The following is an 18,444-nucleotide window of genomic DNA, read 5'->3' as shown; positions in this document are numbered from 1 at the left end:
ACATTCTGACATTATTGGATCATGCAAGCACTGTTGGCATCATTTCCACATATATCCTAATCCATGCAAAAAACAAAAACAAAAAAACACTACATTTTACATACCATCAGCAGTATTCAATTGTCTGTACCATCCAAAGAGCTGGTCCCAAATTCAGAGTGTTGACTGATACTAGCTAGCCTTACCTACTTGCCTATTTCCCCCCCCCACCTTATTCACCAGTCCCCTGAACTAAAACTACCAGTGCAATGCAAATTTCAGTTGCAAATCCTGAACCCATTCTGGAGAGGCACAGAGCACTGCATGATTACTCCCAGATATGTCACTCCAGCTGACTCTATATCCCCAGGGCCTCAAAAGCTGGCCAGAATGATCCAGAATTAGTCTCTGGATAGCAGTCATTAATTATTCCACAAAGGAGGCCAAAGGGCATTTATTAAGACAATACAAAAGAATAGCCAGAACAGGCTTAGGTTACAAGGGTGCTGAGAACAAAATGAATGTCACTGACCTCTATGTTCTTTAAGCAGCCTTCCCACAAGCATTCCATTATTTGTGGTTACCATCTCTAGTGTTCAAGCAAAGGAGCTGAGCTTTGTTAACCACGTACACCAGTCTCTGTGCCAGGCAGCTGATAACTAAGATGGGTATCCTTCAATCCGCAAGCTGAAATAACTTACAGAGGGGCACAAAAGTGGCTTCCAGGGATTAAGAGTCCAATTAGTCTCCATTAGAGCATGCCCCCCACCCTGGGCCCCCCATACCACTGCCTCCAACTAAAAGGAACTCACAGAAGGGAAAATGGCCACATTATCATAGCAAATACTTTCTAATTTTCATTACGAGCCCACAGGCATACTACTCAATAAAGCATTACACATTTTTCAAGAAAATTTCCCTGAGTAAATACCACTGAGTACCACTCATCTGCAGATAGATTTAAGCTAATAAGGGTCCTAAAACCAACTAAGTCCTTATAAACTAAAATAAAACAAGGCAGAAAAATACACAAAGACAATTATTTAAGACCTTTATTAACAGGTGCTTGCAGTTTGTTGACTTTTGAAAAAATCAAGCTGTAAACTTTTATTACAAATTAAAAATGAGGTTCTTAAAAATCTCAACTTGACCAGATATGAAACAATTTAAAAACCTTTAAAGGTGTATTGAGAAAAACCAGGCTTTTTTTTTTTTCTTAAAAAACACGTTTGTCATTACCAAAAAGAGACATCTTTAGGTAAAAATAATAAAAACCCCATGCTGCATAGATAATGCAGATAGTTCTAGTTATCTGGTCAACAGGCAAAAAGCAAGCACTTAAGGTCTTCAGCTCCAATCTTTTGTTCATTTCTTATTGCTGGAATTTCATATTCATTTCTTCTTGTTGGATGACTAAACTGTAAGAGAAAAAAAAGTTTTTAAATTATCTTTACACAGTTCACCACAATTTTAGTACACCAAATTGCTCCAGATCAAATTAGCTAATTAGAGAAAGCATGAACAAATCTCACATTGGTTTATCTTAAAGCAATTCCTAACAGGAGTGGACACCGCTGTGTAACAAGAATGTTTACTTGTAGGTTCTGGATGACCTTTGGACACTCAGAAAATAGTATAGAGGGGGAAAAGTATCGCTGGCTGAAAATAATTCTAGAGCCAAACTGAGACAATTACATGCCTCCCAGAATCAGATAAAAAATCCCCTTAACTTTGGAACTGATGATACAATGTCCGAGTTGCCAGTCTTCCCAAAGAGACCATATTGGTCATCACCACCTAGGATACTAATCCTAGTAGCTATGACACTTGTTTTTGAAAACGAAGAATAATGTAACGTGATTAACATTACTTGTCAGGGTAAGGTTAGCAAGACTTCCCTCAGCTTACTGGTAAAAATCATCCAAAATGGTTGACAAAAGGCTCTAATGTTCAAGATACAATGTAAAGCTAGGCCTCCAACTGTCAATCAGCCAAAGTATGGCTCTGATACGCATTATCAAAATGCGATATTCAGGTTACGTTAAGATATTAGTTTGGGTAGAAGACATTGTAAGTTTAAGTGACTTACCTCACCTGGTGAACTGGGTTTTTTTCTCTTTAAGGGATATCATTCATGACTGCTCAGAGGCCAGAAGGCCACTTAGGCTTACTTACCCGGATGATGGTAGAGATGGTAAGCCGGCATTTACTCAGCCCCGCCCTGCTCAGCCTCGGGAGCGGACGAATTCTCAGCTGGTGGATCGGCTGCTTTTGTCTCTTTGCCATCTTGTGGTTTAGGGTTTTCTGGGCGTCTGCGTCGGTAATTGAAGTTGCGGCGGTACCGACGTTGAGGTGGCTGCTGACCTTGGGTCTCATCTCCTTGATTTTCCTTATCTTCTTCATTGCCGTCCTCTCTGGGCTGTCTTTGGCGAGGAGGGCCCCTGGAATGAACATTATACAAACTCACAATGATAAAACCTTCTTTCTTTGACCTAGTCACCAGTGTTAACACATCTGGCCTTTCTCAAGTGGTCTGCAGGCAATTTAGCAAAATCAAGAGAGTAAACTTAGCTTTTATCTCACAAACTGAGTATAACTTGGCAAAAGGATTTGGAAGTGTAAACTGAAAGATGAACATTTAAAACTGGTTTTAACAGTCTCACAAACTTTTGCCCATAGTATAGTCTATTACAGAGATAGCAATAAAAGGACTAAAAGTGGTACACCACCATCAACACCTTGATGTCATTTAAAAACATGGGCTTTAAGGTAACCAGGTTTGGAAACAATTGCTAACTAAAACTTTACAGATGAATGCTTGCTAAAGGCAGGAAGTCAAAACCAGAGAAAAGATGCTCTTTCATATAGATGAAGTACACAAGCAACCATTAGTTACTGGGAAAGGCAAATAAAAACCACTTCATACCCACTAGACAGCCATGATCCAAAGGCTGAAAAATAACCATACTGGGGAGGATGTGAAGAAACAAATCCCTCAATACACTGCTGGTGGGAATATAAAACGGTTCAGCAGCTTTACAAAACAGCTTGGCAACAAATGTCAAAGAGTTACTATATGACCCAGCAGTTCTACTCCTCGGTCTATAACCAAAACAATATTCATGTGATCATTGTAACATTCACAAAAGAAAGTGAAAACAACCCAAATGCCCAACAACTGGTTAACGAAGAACAAAATGTGATATCCACAATGGAATATGACTTGGTCACAAAAGGAAATCAAGTACTGATGATACATACAACAACATAGATGACCTTAAAAGCTAGAAATGAAAGCCAGACACAGAAATGTCCCAAACAGGCAAATCCAGAGACAGGGAAAGCAGATTAGTGCCAGCCAGGGGCTGAGGTAGAGGGGAATGGAGAGTGACTGCTAATGAATACCAGGCTCTTTTTGGAGGGGGTGGTGGTGAAAATGTCTCAAATTAAGACACTGGTAATGGTAGCATAACTTTGTGAACATACTAAAAACCACTGAGCTGCATGCTGTAAAGAAACACCAAGATTAGTATCATGACTTTATACCTATTATAGGTCATCATAAGCTCTAATTTCCTATTTGGATCTGTACATTCCATTTCTCATCTCTAGCCCCTCCAATCTCCCACCTACCCTTCAACCCCCACTGCCACCCCTCCTCCTGAAACCGTTTCGCCACATTTTTTGGGAACTCATGACCAGTCTTTAGCAAAACTGCCCCGACTTTCCCCCTGTAGCCTTCAAGTTGGTGGCTGTCCCACCCCTATCACAATTCTAAGTGAATTCTAAACCCCCAAGCTTTCAAATCTTGTTATGCCATGTTCCATTTACTACCCTTTTCCTGTTGTAATTATTATGACAGTCCCGAATAATATGGATTTTTAGATTCTTTACCTCCCATTCAATTCTTGTTTGCTACCTAGGTTTTCTCTACTTCAAGCATTACACTCTCTAATCCTTACTTATTTTCCTGGTTTATTCAAGGAGTCTTGTTCTCCCATTCTATTTCCACTAGGACCTATAATTCACGATCCTATCACCCATTCTATCCCTTACTCTTCTTTAATCCTTTTCTCTCCTCTTTCTCCAAGTCCACCATTAATCATTATAACCAATCCCAAACTCAGTATCTCTGGGTTGACAAATGCTGAACAAATCGAACTCTGCTTACTCTGAGGCTGCTGCTCATAATGGTTGGAAAAATCACACCCATGCCTGGTGGACCCACTTTAAATTTGTGTTCACTATAATTTGATCTCTCCTATTTCTCTTTAGATAATTTCACATCTTTGTCCAAAACTCCCCAAACCTCTCACACCCCTCTCCTCTTGACTTCCTTCACTAACACACTGGTGCCCACATACGCTGGCTTCTTACACATGCAACGCCCATGGTTCCTAGCAAAAGACCAACCCACTATGTGTGGACCAAACCCTATCCTAACTGAAGACAGTTCTAGCAGTTACTTCCCTGACCACTGTCCTCTTTTACTGCATTTCCAGCCGACAAACATGCTCTTATTTCTCAAACAAAAAAATCCTTTCTTGATGATGTTTCCTTTTATTGCTACCTCATTTATCTCCTTTTCAGCAAAACTCCTGCCATACTGGTCTCAGATTTCTTAAAATTTGCTATTGGATCTACATCAATCAGAATTTCACCCCAGGGATTATAAGTAGCATGTATCACTTACTACTCATTCGAACTAAAAACTCCTGGCTAAACAGTTTGGAAGGCCGTGTATTCACTGATATGCTGTAAACTGTATCTATCAATCACCAAAGCAATTATCTGGCACTGTAAAACTATTCATTCAAATGAGACCATTATGTCTAAGTTAAACGAAAAAGCAAACAGTGAAACTAAAGCACTCAACAACAAAAATTCACATGCTATTTTTAAGGACATCAATGAAACTAGGTAGAAAATTTAAGCAGCTCTACAACGTAACAAAAAGTAGACGAAGGATTCTGACCTTGGAATTTAAATGGATAGACTGCCACGAAAGCCTATTTTTGACCATCTATCACTATCACAGATAAACATTTATCACTATTTAAAAACTGATAATGTGATTATTTGCAGTATTTCAACAAGGTATCTATGTTTTGGTTTAAAACAGTATACTACCTGTTTTAGGGATCACACCTGGAGACTCACTGATCTAAGAACCTTAAAAGAAATAACTACTACACCAGTCAATCCTAACATCGTGGGACTGGGAACACTGCATCAGTGTACTACACATATGTATTAAATGTGTCTGGCTCATGGAGCTCTTGCCCAGTTACTTTACACTCTAATAATTAAATACCCTGTTAAAAACGTACGCTTACCTTTACCTTTCTCCCTCCCAATGAACCAGGTCTTAAAGTTACAATACAATGCATTTTAAACTACTGTTCTCTTACCTGTTAAAGGACAGAAAATGTGAAATTCCATACCCTCATTAGAGAAAAACAACAACAAAACCAACTGCATAAAGTAGACCATATCTATAAAGCTGTTTTTAACCAGTGCCAGCAAAGAAGATGCAAAGAACACATTCTCAAAAATAACTGACTTCAGGTTCACCTCTTAGGCATCTGATGAAAGAAAACGTGAAGTGCTAACAGATAAAATGACTGGAAAAGCCTGCAGAAGAAGCATGATGCTGCTGAGTCCCAATACATACTTGAGAAATTTTAAATACAAACCATACCTGCGGAATCGTGGTCTATAACCCCGATACATATTCTGTCTCACTGGTCTACCTTGTTCTCCAGCACCCTGGTTGTCAGCACCCTGAAAAGGAAACGGAGATCAAGCTAATTGGACCAGTAACATTAGAGTAAAAACCCAACCAGACAAAAGTCTGAATACAACAGCAGTTAAAAATAAAATCATACTTACCTCCATCACTTCTCCCTGCACAGGAGCGTTGGAATACTGTGGTCGACGCCCATAGGGTCTCCGCATGTAGTAAGGTGGGAACCTTCGCCTGCGGTAGGGCCGGCGCTGTTGGGCCTGGCCTTCAGGAGCACTCTCGGATCCCTCATTCTTTTCCCCACTCTCACTATTCTGGTAATTCTGCTGGTAATTGCGTGGAGGACCCCTGCGACGTGGATAGCGTCTATAATGGTTACGGTCTGCTGCATATTTACTGCCTTGCACTGGAACTCCACCAGGGCCTGTAACATTTGCTGCCTCCGCACCCTACAAAAGCCATCATATATCGATAGTGACAAAGGAATTAAGTACACTTAACAAAACTTACACAGAGCAAATAAAACAGGGTCTCTGTGGCCAGGGGTGCATAGAAATGATTAAATATTAGTTCCTCACTGTTCTGAAGAGATAGCCCTCTAACTGCAGCCAGCACATTAGGATTGATGCACCTGTGTTCAAGTGGTCACCTGACCCATCCATCCACATTAGAGCCACCATCCTAATGGATGAGATCTCCAAAATATTTCCATACTGAAGTCAAACCTTTACACAAAAAGCATCCTCACCTTTTCTCCTTCAACAACATCAAACTCCACAGTCTCTCCATCTCCTACACTGCGAAGGTACTTCCTGGGGTTATTCTTCTTTATGGCAGTCTAGTAATATCACATTCCAAAAATAGATTAACAGGGGAGAATAATGTGCTTTTTCATTCAAAATGTACCAGAGTCAATATTATTTTAGCTTGGATATACACTTAAAATTAACTTTAAGTAAGACCAAACTGTCAATAAATTTAGGAAAACAGGGACCAATGCTACCCCCAACCTCAACCAAAATACTCCAATCTTACAAGGCCCCAGCATTTTACCACTATTTTCCAAACTAAAACAAGTAATTTAACACTCAAGACAGACACAACTATATACATATATATTTTAAAATGCTTTTTGCAAAAGCATATGTAGCTTTGGACAAAATGAGGATATCCATCTATCCCCAAAGACTGCACTTAATAGTAGAAGCTAGCCCCACACAGGGCCAGTTTAGATGACAGGCGAGTTTAGCTTTGCATGCTTCAAAGTTGACCAAACCAACTTTGTCCCTTTGTTACCATACCAAACTCAGTTACAAATGTCAACCAAAATCCCTTCCAACCTGACTGTGGTAATACTTCAATGGAAATGCAATTCACATGAATTAACTATGCCACTTTTAATATTCTGACTGCCTGGGACAGTTGGTTATTACCTCCCCAGAATACATTAAATCCCACATTGTTACCTGTTCTCCAGACTTCTATGACAAAGCTAAAGGGGAAGAATAACATCTCACGTGTGGTAATGTTTCCATAGAGTTCTTTCACAGACTACCCACTCAATCTCGTTATGACAGATGATGTGAGGTATTATTATTCCTCTTTTAAGGTAATCAACAGGCTTTTAAAAGTCAGGTGACTTGCCCAAGGTCACACAGCTAATAAGTGGCAGAGTATGGACTTTTCTAAATCTAGGTCTTGGGGCTCCAAATCCCATGTGCAATCTACTCTATCACAGCAGTATGCATTACAGGATCACTCATGAATTTCCATTCCAGAGGAGGCAGGACAACCAACAAATCTGAAGCCAATTAAGCTAAGTTGCCCAGAACTGCAGTCTCCTTGATACACTACCAAGACCGAGCAGCCAAAGTCCTAAGAAACAGCTGAATGTTGAAACCACCTCCAAAATAAAGAGGAAAGCATATTGGTGACACCTTGTGGGTTGGTACAAGTGGGTGACATGCGTTCAGCCAAAAAATTGATCTCATCTGTCATCTAAACTGTCACAAAGTTTGCAAACCTTTCATATAACTCTCAATTATCTGCAGTCATAGGGGATAGCAGAAGTATGGGTAATTACAATTCCAAACTCTTCCTTTGGTCAGCATCTTCACTGCCCTCCCCAATCTCTCAAACCCTTTACTGTTGCTGACAGGCAGCAACACCGGCAAGCCTTGCTGTCTCTTGTACCTAAGTCTGTAAATTCCTTTGAACATGCAGAAGGCAAGGAACAGGTTAAGTGTTGGTATTCAATTTTATAAAACAAACATTTGTTTTAAAATAACATTTTGTTTGAACAGTCCTATATTTGTTTAGAATTTGAATGTTTCCACACTTACGTTTAACCCTGTGATTACTGTACAGGCTTCTGCATGTACCTAGAAACTGATCTGGCTCCCCCCTGGATTGCCACTGAGTGCTGTATAGGACACTTCAGTGAGCTACAAACACCAGCCTAAGATAGCCCTTCCTGTGGAGTATGCTGCCAGCCAAGCTCACACCTGCCTGAATAAAGGCATGAGTGTGGAGACTGACTTTGTCTTTTGATGTCTACATTATAGTGGCTAAAAAGTTCTTAGGGTGATTTTCAATACAAGGTGACAATATTTCAACAGTCTCAGTGAAAAAACTGCGGAGTACATAGAAGTACACACTTATAAACATTTTTCCTACCCAATGCATTCCTATGAGGGTAATTAAGTCCAATGGAGCCTATGACATATGTAAGGTTGAAATATCAGTGTTCATTTGGCAGTGGCTTATTTTAACGATAAACTCCTTAATGTTTAAGCATTTTCCAAAATATTTTCCTTAAATGGTACTTCTGGAGAAAGTTTAGCACGTATCACCTATCCTGTCAGTTTTTTCCTCCCAAAACTCTGAAGCTAATCTAAAAACTATTTAGTAAGTAATCACCAACCTTGCCATATGCTTTTCCACTTACCCTTAAACTAGTGAGGATTTCTAAATTTCCCAAGCTGGTCAAAATGCTCCAAACATAAAAACATATCTTACCTATTCTAAGTGCTTTAGAATAAACAGAAGGACCTATGCTATGTTTGCCAGTTTTTCAACATTCATTTCAAATTACTATATTTTGCAATTTTGGTCAATTTCCCCCCACGATTACTGTCCTCTGTCCTTACCATAGAGGTAATTGTAATAGCATTTGAGAACATCTTGTCAAAATTTCTGTGTATCTATAGCAACAGTATTAGTTCAAGTTTAGATTAATGGAGGTTTTCAGTTCATCTGAAATTAGGAAAATTTAGTATAACGAGTTGAGCAGATTCAACATTTTAAAAAGCTATACCTATTGACAAAATACCAATGAGAAACACCTATTTTAATTAAGGGAACTGCCAACACAATGTTTCAATGTATGCACTCAAGCTGTACTACCTCTCTTCCTGTGGGAACTAAATTATTTGGTGACTGGACTTAATAACCTTTTTGTAAGGAGCAACAGTCGAGAAGGCATCCACCCTTTTCTTTTCACAAGTGTTGAGCCAGAAGTGTAAATATCCACACGAGCACTCACCTGGTGTACAAATACATCTTCCTTGGTGTCATTCCTACAAGACAGAAGAAGTTGAACAAATTAGAAAGCTGACACTACATTTCATGTTGCCAAAGATTAAGAATACACTTGGTCTTTTGTGTATTCCCCACCCCCTTTTAGAGGCTTTCTTGGCTGCTGTTAGGAAATTAAGAAATGAAACAAAAACACAACCAGTAAGCCAGGATGGTTTTGCTAACAGTTGTCTCACTACGTACCTTAGGAAGATTAAAAAAGACTAATAAAAGTGTCACCTATTAAGCTATTAGGAGGAAAGAAGTGACTAGCAACATATATTGTCACTCCTCATCCTACTAAACATTAACCGTGTTCCTGCAGAACTCATTTACCTCTAAGAGCATGGTTACTATCTTAAGTAGGAGACAGCATGAACATATTCTCTTCCGTTAAGTACTAGCTTCATCCTCAATCATTTACTGCTCACCATTTCCAATTCCCAACTTTCCTTGAGGGTCAGAAAGACCAAAGGATGTACAATACCAGAATGAGCCCTAAATGTAAATTATGGACTTTGGGTGATAATGATGTGTCAGTGTAGATTTATCAATTGTAACAAATGTATCCCTTTGCTGCAGTATAGTGGCAAAGGTCATGGGTGCCATATGTAGGCCTGAGATATATGGGAACGATGTATCTTCTGCTCAACTTCACCATGAACCTAAACTGCTCTTAAAAATAAAGCACTGATTAAAATAAAGAGACAAGATCACAATGAAGTACAAATATGAACACCACCAATATCAACATCACTCACAAGGCAAGCATTGTTTGTGCCAGAGAACTAAAAAGGTGAAGATGAATGAAACGTCTTACTAGCACCCACAACCCCCTTTCATTTCATACAAGACACCATTTTACACCAATCTTTAGTCTGTTGCTAAACAAATATGGTTGAAATAGTTACTTCAGGACTTTATAGTTGTTAACGGAGGCAACATTTGCCCTAAGTCTTAAAGGAGTTTACTGGAAAATGAGAAAGATATTCTAAGTGGAGAGGTCATGGATGTGGGTAAAAGCAACAACCAGCCAATTCAATGTAAGCTGAGTTCAAACTAGCTGGAGAATATGGCTAGGGCTGCAGCTGAGTGCAAGGGTGAATATGGGCTAAATCATCATGTAAGATACAGAAGCCAGTAAAGGCTTTTATGTAGAGGACATATAACATGATAAATTATTAGATGTTAAAAAGTGGCTGCTATTATGGAAAGTTCGAAGCCATGAGGAGGCCTGTTAGTTATAAAAGCTACTCCAGAAGTCCAGACCAGGCCTGATGAAGGCCTAGACTAAGGGGCTGTGTATGAGGGAGTAGATTTAACATATAATTCTTGAATTCATGTGGGAAAAACTCTGGATGAATGGATGTTAGAAGTGAGGGGACAGCGATGAATGATTTGAATTTTTAGCTTAGACACTGGACATTAAGGCAATGATACTATGAGCAAAAAGAATCATCGTAGGTGCAACATTTCTAGACCTTTATTGACTTACCCCACCCTACTGTCAGTAGGTCAGAGTTGAGAAAGGACTCAATAGTAGTTCTAGTGTTTAATGACAAAAGGAACAAAGGTTACAACAAACCAGACTGACTGGTTTACTGACTTGGCTCCTTGCTGGTCCATGGAGCAATGTATGCACCAAAGAATCCACATAGCTTGGATCATCATAACACGAGGACACTGAATTTATGGAAACAGGATTAATTTAAAATCTTCAACACACACACACACACACACACACACACACACACAGAGCACCCCAAAGGCAGGTGAGTGAAAACGGACATTATAAGCTGGTTGAGTATTAGGAACACCTAGGAATTAATGGCTGGTCATAATGTTCATCTGTTAAATAGGTCCACATACACCCCATAAACAGTTCCATAGCCACCACTAATTAGTCTTCATGTCCAACACAACTGACTTTCAAGTCCTAAGGCTCTAAGGTTGTTCCAAAAGTAAGGGGGCCCTACTTCCATTAAAGGGAGTGAAGCGTATAAGACCTGCTAGATGACTAGGTAAACGATATTTGGTACTGGACTTGCATGTAAGTACATTCATTTTAAGTTTGAATATAGTACTTCACACTTTTAACTGGCATTAAAATTTCCTAAAAAATGCGACTTTCAAGAGAGGGATTTTTAATTACTGATGATAATGCTTCCCATGTATCTGGGTAGCCAACACATTTTTTCTAATGCAGTTGCAAATAGGCATTTACAGACCAAAAACATTATACACCTCAATAAAAAGAAGTAAAACAGTTATCTACTAATTTTACTTCAGGGTTGTAAACGGAATATTAAAAAAATCACCAAAACTACTCCTCTAGTCAGGACAATCTTAAAGATAGTACAAGACAGGTAATACACATAAGATAAATCACCTGGAAAACAGCTTAGGGAGGTGTTTTCTGGATACAGAGCTATGCGGAAATCAATATATGTTCACTAATAATGTCATGCCAGACAACATAACACCTGTTTATTCTGCTGACACTAAGTCAGTCTGTAAGAGAATATATCATGGTCAAAGGGTATGAAGATTTTAGGGAAACACTTGACAGATCAAAAAATGAAATTTTAGCCAAGCCATAATACTATAGATGCAACTTGTTAAAGGACTACCGAGAAGTTCAAGGCACTACCAACAGGAAACCCGATTTTTATTCCTCATTCTACTATTAACACCTGTATAACCTTGGAAAGTTGCCCCCACCCCCCCCACCCCCGGATCTTTTTTCTTCATCAACAAAAGGGAAAAAGCTCAGACACATAACAGCTTATACTGCTGAGGGTTTAAGTTCCTGATACTGTGCCAAGTACTTTTAACTCTTTAGATCATACCAATCCTCACAATCCCAAGGTAGGTGCTTTTATATTAACCCCCCATTCGACAAATTAGGAAAATGAAGTATGCGGTCTTCTGCTTACAGTGGTAGAATCTGACTCTACAGACCCTGGTCTTTCTCATGTTGAGAACTCAAAAAAGACCAGTTTGGACATCTTTACATATTTCAGCTTAGAGGCAGATTACCACATTTGGTTTCTCCAATTTTGGGAGAGCACAACAGTAAATAACAAGCACCCCTGCACCCTCACCTGCAGTACACAGTCATTCTGTATAATTAGAGACCAGGGTTCTGCTACATACTGCACCCTCACCTCCCTCAACACTTAAAAAAAAAAACCCCTAAAAACCATTCCTTGCTTACAAGCCAGATAAAACCAGTTCTGAAAGGGTTTGTTGACTCCTGATCTACAGTAAATACTGGACAGAAGGCATGCCATGGCTACTAGAGAGCTCACCAAAGAGGGAAAAGCAGCAATTAAAATAAGATGACCAAAATGGCTCATCAGGAAGCATGCTTTTAACCTTCTGCTATTTATTAATGTCATGTAATGGAGGTATGTATCACCAGCACTGCCTCTTACCTTTGATGGTATATCCTGAGAACCAAGAGGCACACTTCTGCCTTTACCACACTTTACTGAGGGCGGAAGGTTAGAAACAAGCGAGAGTATGAGCTCCAACCCACTGAGGACAGAAACTGTCATTCTTTTGCCTAGCATCCAGCATACTGCTATGGTAGGTGCTCAATTTTAAAGTTACTTACTGAGAGTCTACTATTCATTTAATATTAGCCAGCTTTTCAAATTAAAATGTAAAATTACTGCCACTTTTAGCTTTTTCTAAATTCTACTCTTTCCTATTATTCCATCTTATTAGTTCTCCCTCTAATGTACCACAAGTCTCTGCGCTGACAGCAAGTCCAAAGGCCTCATTCAATTCTTTAATACTGTTGGGGATTTACTTGTGCTAGCTAGCTAGCTAGCTGGGCATTGTGCTAAGCACCAGAAATAAAAATAAGACATGGCCTATCCTCAAGGATTTCTATCCAGAAGACCACCACCATTCAATCTAATGCAGCTGCTGAATTACCAAATATGGTTTTCTGCATATTATGTTAAGTCATGTTAATCAGAGAGGAAGGAGAGGGGCAAGGCAGGATATAGAATACAATGGTTAAGAGCCCCTACTAGAACCACTGGAGCCAAGGTTGGAATCCTTGGGATCCCCGTTACTAACTCCGTTATCTTGGGCAAGTTGCCTTATTTGTAAAGCCAAATATCTAAGTTTGTTTTCTAGGAGCCGTAATAAAAAGTAAAGACAAGTAAAACTAATTTGATAATTTCAACATGTATGATCAACATAAAATATGTAGGTACTTTACATTCAGTGTCTCAGATGCTCAATAGCCACATATATCTCCTACTGCGCTGGAGAGCATGGATTTACAACATTCAACAGTGCCACCTCATGCATCACTCACCAGGCCGGCCTCCCTTTCTCCTGCAGGGAAGTGTACCCTTTTTGCTGTATTCGTCTACTCCACCGCTTGGTGTTAAAAGAACATTATTTACTACTGAAAAATTCTTAATGAAAATACAATTTTCTCACCTATCTTGGAGGTATAATATTGTTCTTATTCAGCAAATAACACAGTAGTGACTTCAAGGAAAAAGAAATCACACATATAGCAAGAGACTGAAAAAAAAAGGGATACCATTTTAAGAGAACGCCAAAGAAAAAGGAAGAAATCCTGCAGGGATCTAAAGAAAATGGAAGTCTCTTCAAAGCTAATGTAGCACAGTGGAGGTAAAAACATGTAGCCAACACAAAACTTCTCAAATTTTAGGAAACTTTTCTTGTGTGTGTGCCAATCCACAGCACTGCCTTAAATCAGACCTGCCGTACATAAGCATTTCTATCCATAACGAAATGCTCTTATGCCATTATCTTAAGGCTACCACACCAAGCCATTAACAGTTTAACTAACTTGTCCAACAGCATAAGGGGAACCAAACCTGACAGCCATGACTAGGTATTTTTCTAAGGAGGAACAGCTAAGTCTTTCCCTGGCTTAATAAAAACCTCATTCTAGACCATGGGTAATAAGTAATAAATACACACGCATGTAACAGAGGCCAGGCAGGAAGGGAAGTCAACAACAGGAGAAAACTAAGCCTGACAGACTGTGGTAAAAGAGAACGCATGCCCCATTTACAGATGGTAATACTCATGGCCAGCTGATTTTCATTTACATGCAACTAAAGACCCCAAAGCTAAAATAGAGCTCTTAAAAAAAAGAAGATAACTCTGGGGATCAGGTAGGTCACCAGTTTGTGATCTCTTCTCTATTTGATTCTCTGCTCCAAATTTCCTGCCCACCCCTTACAATGATCAATTTAGCATTTTAAGTACTCTGGATAAAAAGTATTCCTATTCTGGTCACTATGAAAGATGCATGTCCAACTGAAAAATAAATTGTTACTGACTCACGCCACTCTCGTAAGTTTGGTGAGCATGGATTAATCCTCAACACCTGGAAGCAAAAGAGAAGACTGAGTTTCTAGATTTAAAAGCAGAGAATTAAACCCTGAAACCACTGACCCCGTGGCATCCTTCTAATGACATCTTCAGTAGTCTTGAATGAAGTTTTTCATTATAAAATGAAAAGTAATTTTGGGGGGGTTAATAAACCCCTCTAGTCACATAATCCAATTTATCTTTTTCAGACACAGCACACAAAGGAATAACAATGAATTACTAGACTACATAGCCTAACAAAATAAAGCCAAAGTTTTTGCTGTGTTAAAATCTCTATACTCTTATTTAGCACCTTTCATACAATAAAACCCTTTAAAAAGTAATTCTAACAAGGGTATAACAATTATTATAGGCAATAACATAAGTTGAAATAAACGTTTACAATGGAAATACATTTCTTTAAAGGAAAATTTTATATTAAAAATGTATTTTAATTATAAAAGCCTCAAGAACCTAGAATATATAATTTACAGAATTCCAAGATTAAAACTAGAGCTATACCAATCATCCCAAACACTGCATCCTTTCCTTTATAGAGAAACAGCACACGTGTGTGACACACACTTTCTCTCAGAAAAGGAAGGTGGGTCCAGCCCTGAAACCACCTGCTAGCTTTCAGAACTATAGTTTTTTTAAAGACATACACTCTCCCTTAAGCAAGGTAAACCTCTCCTGAACTTAACTGCTGTTAGGTTTTACAGTGTCTTGTTCAAAAGTCTCTGAATCATTCAAACGACCAGTTTAGAAATGTAAAGCACATTTGAACCAGTTAGACAGAACAACTGAGATTAAGACAGTCCAAAGGATCATCAAAAGCCAATTTACATTTAACTTGCCCTGTATGATGACCAAGTAAGTTGATTCCAAGTTAGAACAGATTCAAGGAATGGCACTTCACATAATAAAAATTTAGGATATATGAAGAACTACTTCTATCTTGGATTATCAACTGTTCACTTAAAGAGTATCATAACCTAAGTTCATTTAGCATAGCAAATGCAGCAAAACAGAAAGCATATGGTACGATTTTTAAAGCACACACAAACTACTTAAGAGCCTGCAAATTACAACCCTCCTAATGTGCACACCAGTGCTATCCTATCATCACACTGGGTCAAAGGTCAAAAGCAGTGCTTCTCAAGGTAAGGCACATAAGCCAGCCACAATTACCTAGAATTCTCCTTAAAAATGTACCCCAGACCCAATGGATCCAAGCTGGGAAGGAAGAACTCAGAATAAGCATTTTTACCCTTCCAAGCCAAGCACACTTAAATTTAAAAACCACTGAGGCCACTAAAGAGAATCAGAGTGAGACTGAAATGCTAACAAATTCAGAGATCACCTAAAAAAGCGGTCAAATATTGGCATCAAAGCATTCCCTTTCTTCCTCACTAGTAGCCCATTATCAAAAAACTAACAAGAAAATTGTGGCCTTGACCTGTCCCAAAGCAGTGTAAGAACAGACGTAAAATTCCTAAAGATTTTGGAACAAAATGTTTCCCCACAACTGCAAAAGTGGAAAACAGACCGTCAAATGCTTACAATCCCTTTTGCTCTGAGCGTTTCCACAGTACTTCATGGTTGAGCAACTAACAGTTTTCACCAGCCAACTTGTGTGTCTAAGCTTGATCTTGCCCATTTGGTTTCCTTCAGTAGTGCCCATTTCAGAAACATTTGGTATTGCTTCTTACTCTTAAGTTCTTTCAAACATCGAGTGTAAGTAAGGATATAAGAAAGAAAACGCTGAGATAACTGTATCATACCTGTAAGGCCAATACTGCTGTCAGCGTGCACAGGGCTCTGCACCTCTGTGCCTGCACTGCTAGCCTGGGCAGCCATCTTGGAAACGATGCCCGGCTGACAGGCAGACCACGAAGAGCTCCTTGAGCACGCCGCCTCACCATCACTATCGCTACGAACAACTCTTAAGGATTAATCCTAAAGATGTAGTTTGTAGCTTTGCCTCCAAATGTTTTCGTGGTCTAAAGCCACTCTAATAAGCTACAACCGAAGCTTTAATAGATACGATTTGGGGGCAAGGAAGTAGGAGAAATAAAAATTGAGAAAAGGAAACGGGCAGTTTTCTTCCAGTCGTTACAGTATGAGCAAATAAGAACAACTGTTGTCAAAACAGCCCTAATGTGAAATTTATCAGAGGCATTTAAAACAGCATATAATGGAACACTGAACAAAGGCAATATTACCTTAGTCAAAATGACATACTTGCATTGCCAAATCACTCCAAAGATTAACAAGTTACAAATTACCTACAAAATTAATAGCTCACATTTTCAAATAGCAATTTCGATAACATATAAAAGGATGACAACAATAAAAACGTGCTGGGCCTCAGCCTCACTCATACCAGATCTTAGCTTTCTCAGTTTGCCCTACCTGGTAAGAGATGGTTTACTCACTCTGCCTTTTAAATCGCTCTGTACCTTTCAAGTTAGCTTTAGATTAACATTTAGCTGCGAGACAAAGGCAATCTCTAGATCCACTAATCCTTTCATTCACCAAGGAGAACAAAATCCCGCTAACAATACACCGGAGGTGGCAACCAACACAAGCTCCAACAATCCCAAGTCCGCAAAGCCTACAGATGGGGCAGAGCATGCAAGACACAAGACAAGGCTTCAGCGGCGGTCATCTCACCTGTTGATGAAACCATATCCGTTTCTTACATTGAACCATTTTACTGTTCCCAAAACCTTCGTTGCTGGAGGAAAGAAAAAAACCCCACAATTACCAGACATCCTTTTTTTTTTTTTCCCTGAAACCGCCACGCTTCAGCATCCGGTGGCTCACGCGTTCCCCGGCGGCGGCCCGCGGGCCACCTGACAGCCTTTCTCTCCAGGGCCAGCCAGCCGGCCGCGCGGTCCACGTGGGTTGAGCCCCCGGCGGCGGCGGCCTGGGGGCAGGCCCGGGGCGCGGGCCCGAGCTGGGTGGGCGCGGGGACCGCGGGCGGCGGGCGCGGCGGCGAGCACGTGAGAAGGGGGAAGCCGCCCGGCCCACTCCGGCCTGCGTAGGCGGCGCGCCGCGCCCTCAGGGTACACGCGGAAGAGAGCGGGTGGGGGACGGAACAACGGCGTGCGGGCCCGAGCGCACGCGGCCGGCCGGCGGGCGGGCACGGAGGGGAGGGACCCCGCCGCACACGCGGTCGGCGGCGCGCGGCCGCCCAAGGGGAGGGGCGCGCGGGGTCCGCAGGGGGCGCGGGAAGCGGCGCGCGCGCGCGCGCCAGCCGGGCACGCGGACCGGGCGGGCCGCCGTCCGCGAGCGGGTGGGGGGGCTCTGGGGGAGGGGCGGCCGCGCGCCGCCGAATCGGTCCCCTCCGGCCGCGCGCCCGCCGGCTCGCCCCGCTTCGGGTAACGGTTCCGCCGCCAAGCTTCCCTCCCGCCCCACCCCCGTCCCCGTCCGGTCCTCACCGATGACCTTCTTGTCCCCGCCGGCAGGCGCCGCCGATGTGAGGCCGCCCGGGCCGCCGCTCCCTGCGCCGCTGCCCGTCGTGCCGGGCTTGGTGTCGGCAGCGCTGAGGGCGGGGGCGGCGGGGGGGGCGGCGGGCGGCTGCTGGGTCTCGGCCTCGCTGCTCATGGTTGCGGTGATGGTGACTGGGGCCGGCTGCGGCAGCTGCGGCTCCTCCCGGGGTGTGATGGTAACTAGGCCGGCGGCGGCGGTGGGGCTGCTCAGGGCTCTCTGGGGTCCGCTCTCCGCTCCCGCTACCGATCGAACTAGCGAGAATGGCGGGACGG

At 41.3% G+C, this 18,444-nt stretch overlaps 1 protein-coding gene across 2 annotated transcripts; it reads right to left on the bottom strand.

Moving 5' to 3' along the window:
• Nucleotides 1-1,013: 1,013 nt before the first annotated feature.
• Nucleotides 1,014-18,435, bottom strand: YBX1 (Y-box binding protein 1). Of its 2 annotated transcripts, XM_057707491.1 has the most exons (8): nt 18,121-18,435; nt 17,351-17,414; nt 9,270-9,303; nt 6,474-6,563; nt 5,872-6,174; nt 5,681-5,763; nt 2,155-2,420; nt 1,014-1,397 (listed from the first exon to the last, which is right to left on the bottom strand). In XM_057707491.1, exons 1-7 carry the CDS (start codon nt 18,284-18,286, stop codon nt 2,186-2,188), a joined length of 975 nt encoding a protein of 324 aa, XP_057563474.1. In that variant the 5' UTR covers nt 18,287-18,435; the 3' UTR covers nt 1,014-1,397; nt 2,155-2,185. The 2 variants fall into 2 exon arrangements, with proteins under 2 accessions (XP_057563474.1, XP_057563482.1); XM_057707499.1 differs by lacking the exon at nt 6,474-6,563.
• Between the last annotated feature and the right edge of the window lie 9 nt (nt 18,436-18,444).

This window comes from Hippopotamus amphibius, chromosome 1 (genome assembly GCF_030028045.1).
Source record: "Hippopotamus amphibius kiboko isolate mHipAmp2 chromosome 1, mHipAmp2.hap2, whole genome shotgun sequence".
In the NCBI taxonomy this organism is placed as follows: Eukaryota; Metazoa; Chordata; class Mammalia; order Artiodactyla; family Hippopotamidae; genus Hippopotamus; species Hippopotamus amphibius.
Note: the sequence above shows the minus strand (reverse complement) of the source record. Positions and strands in the feature narration are given on the sequence as shown.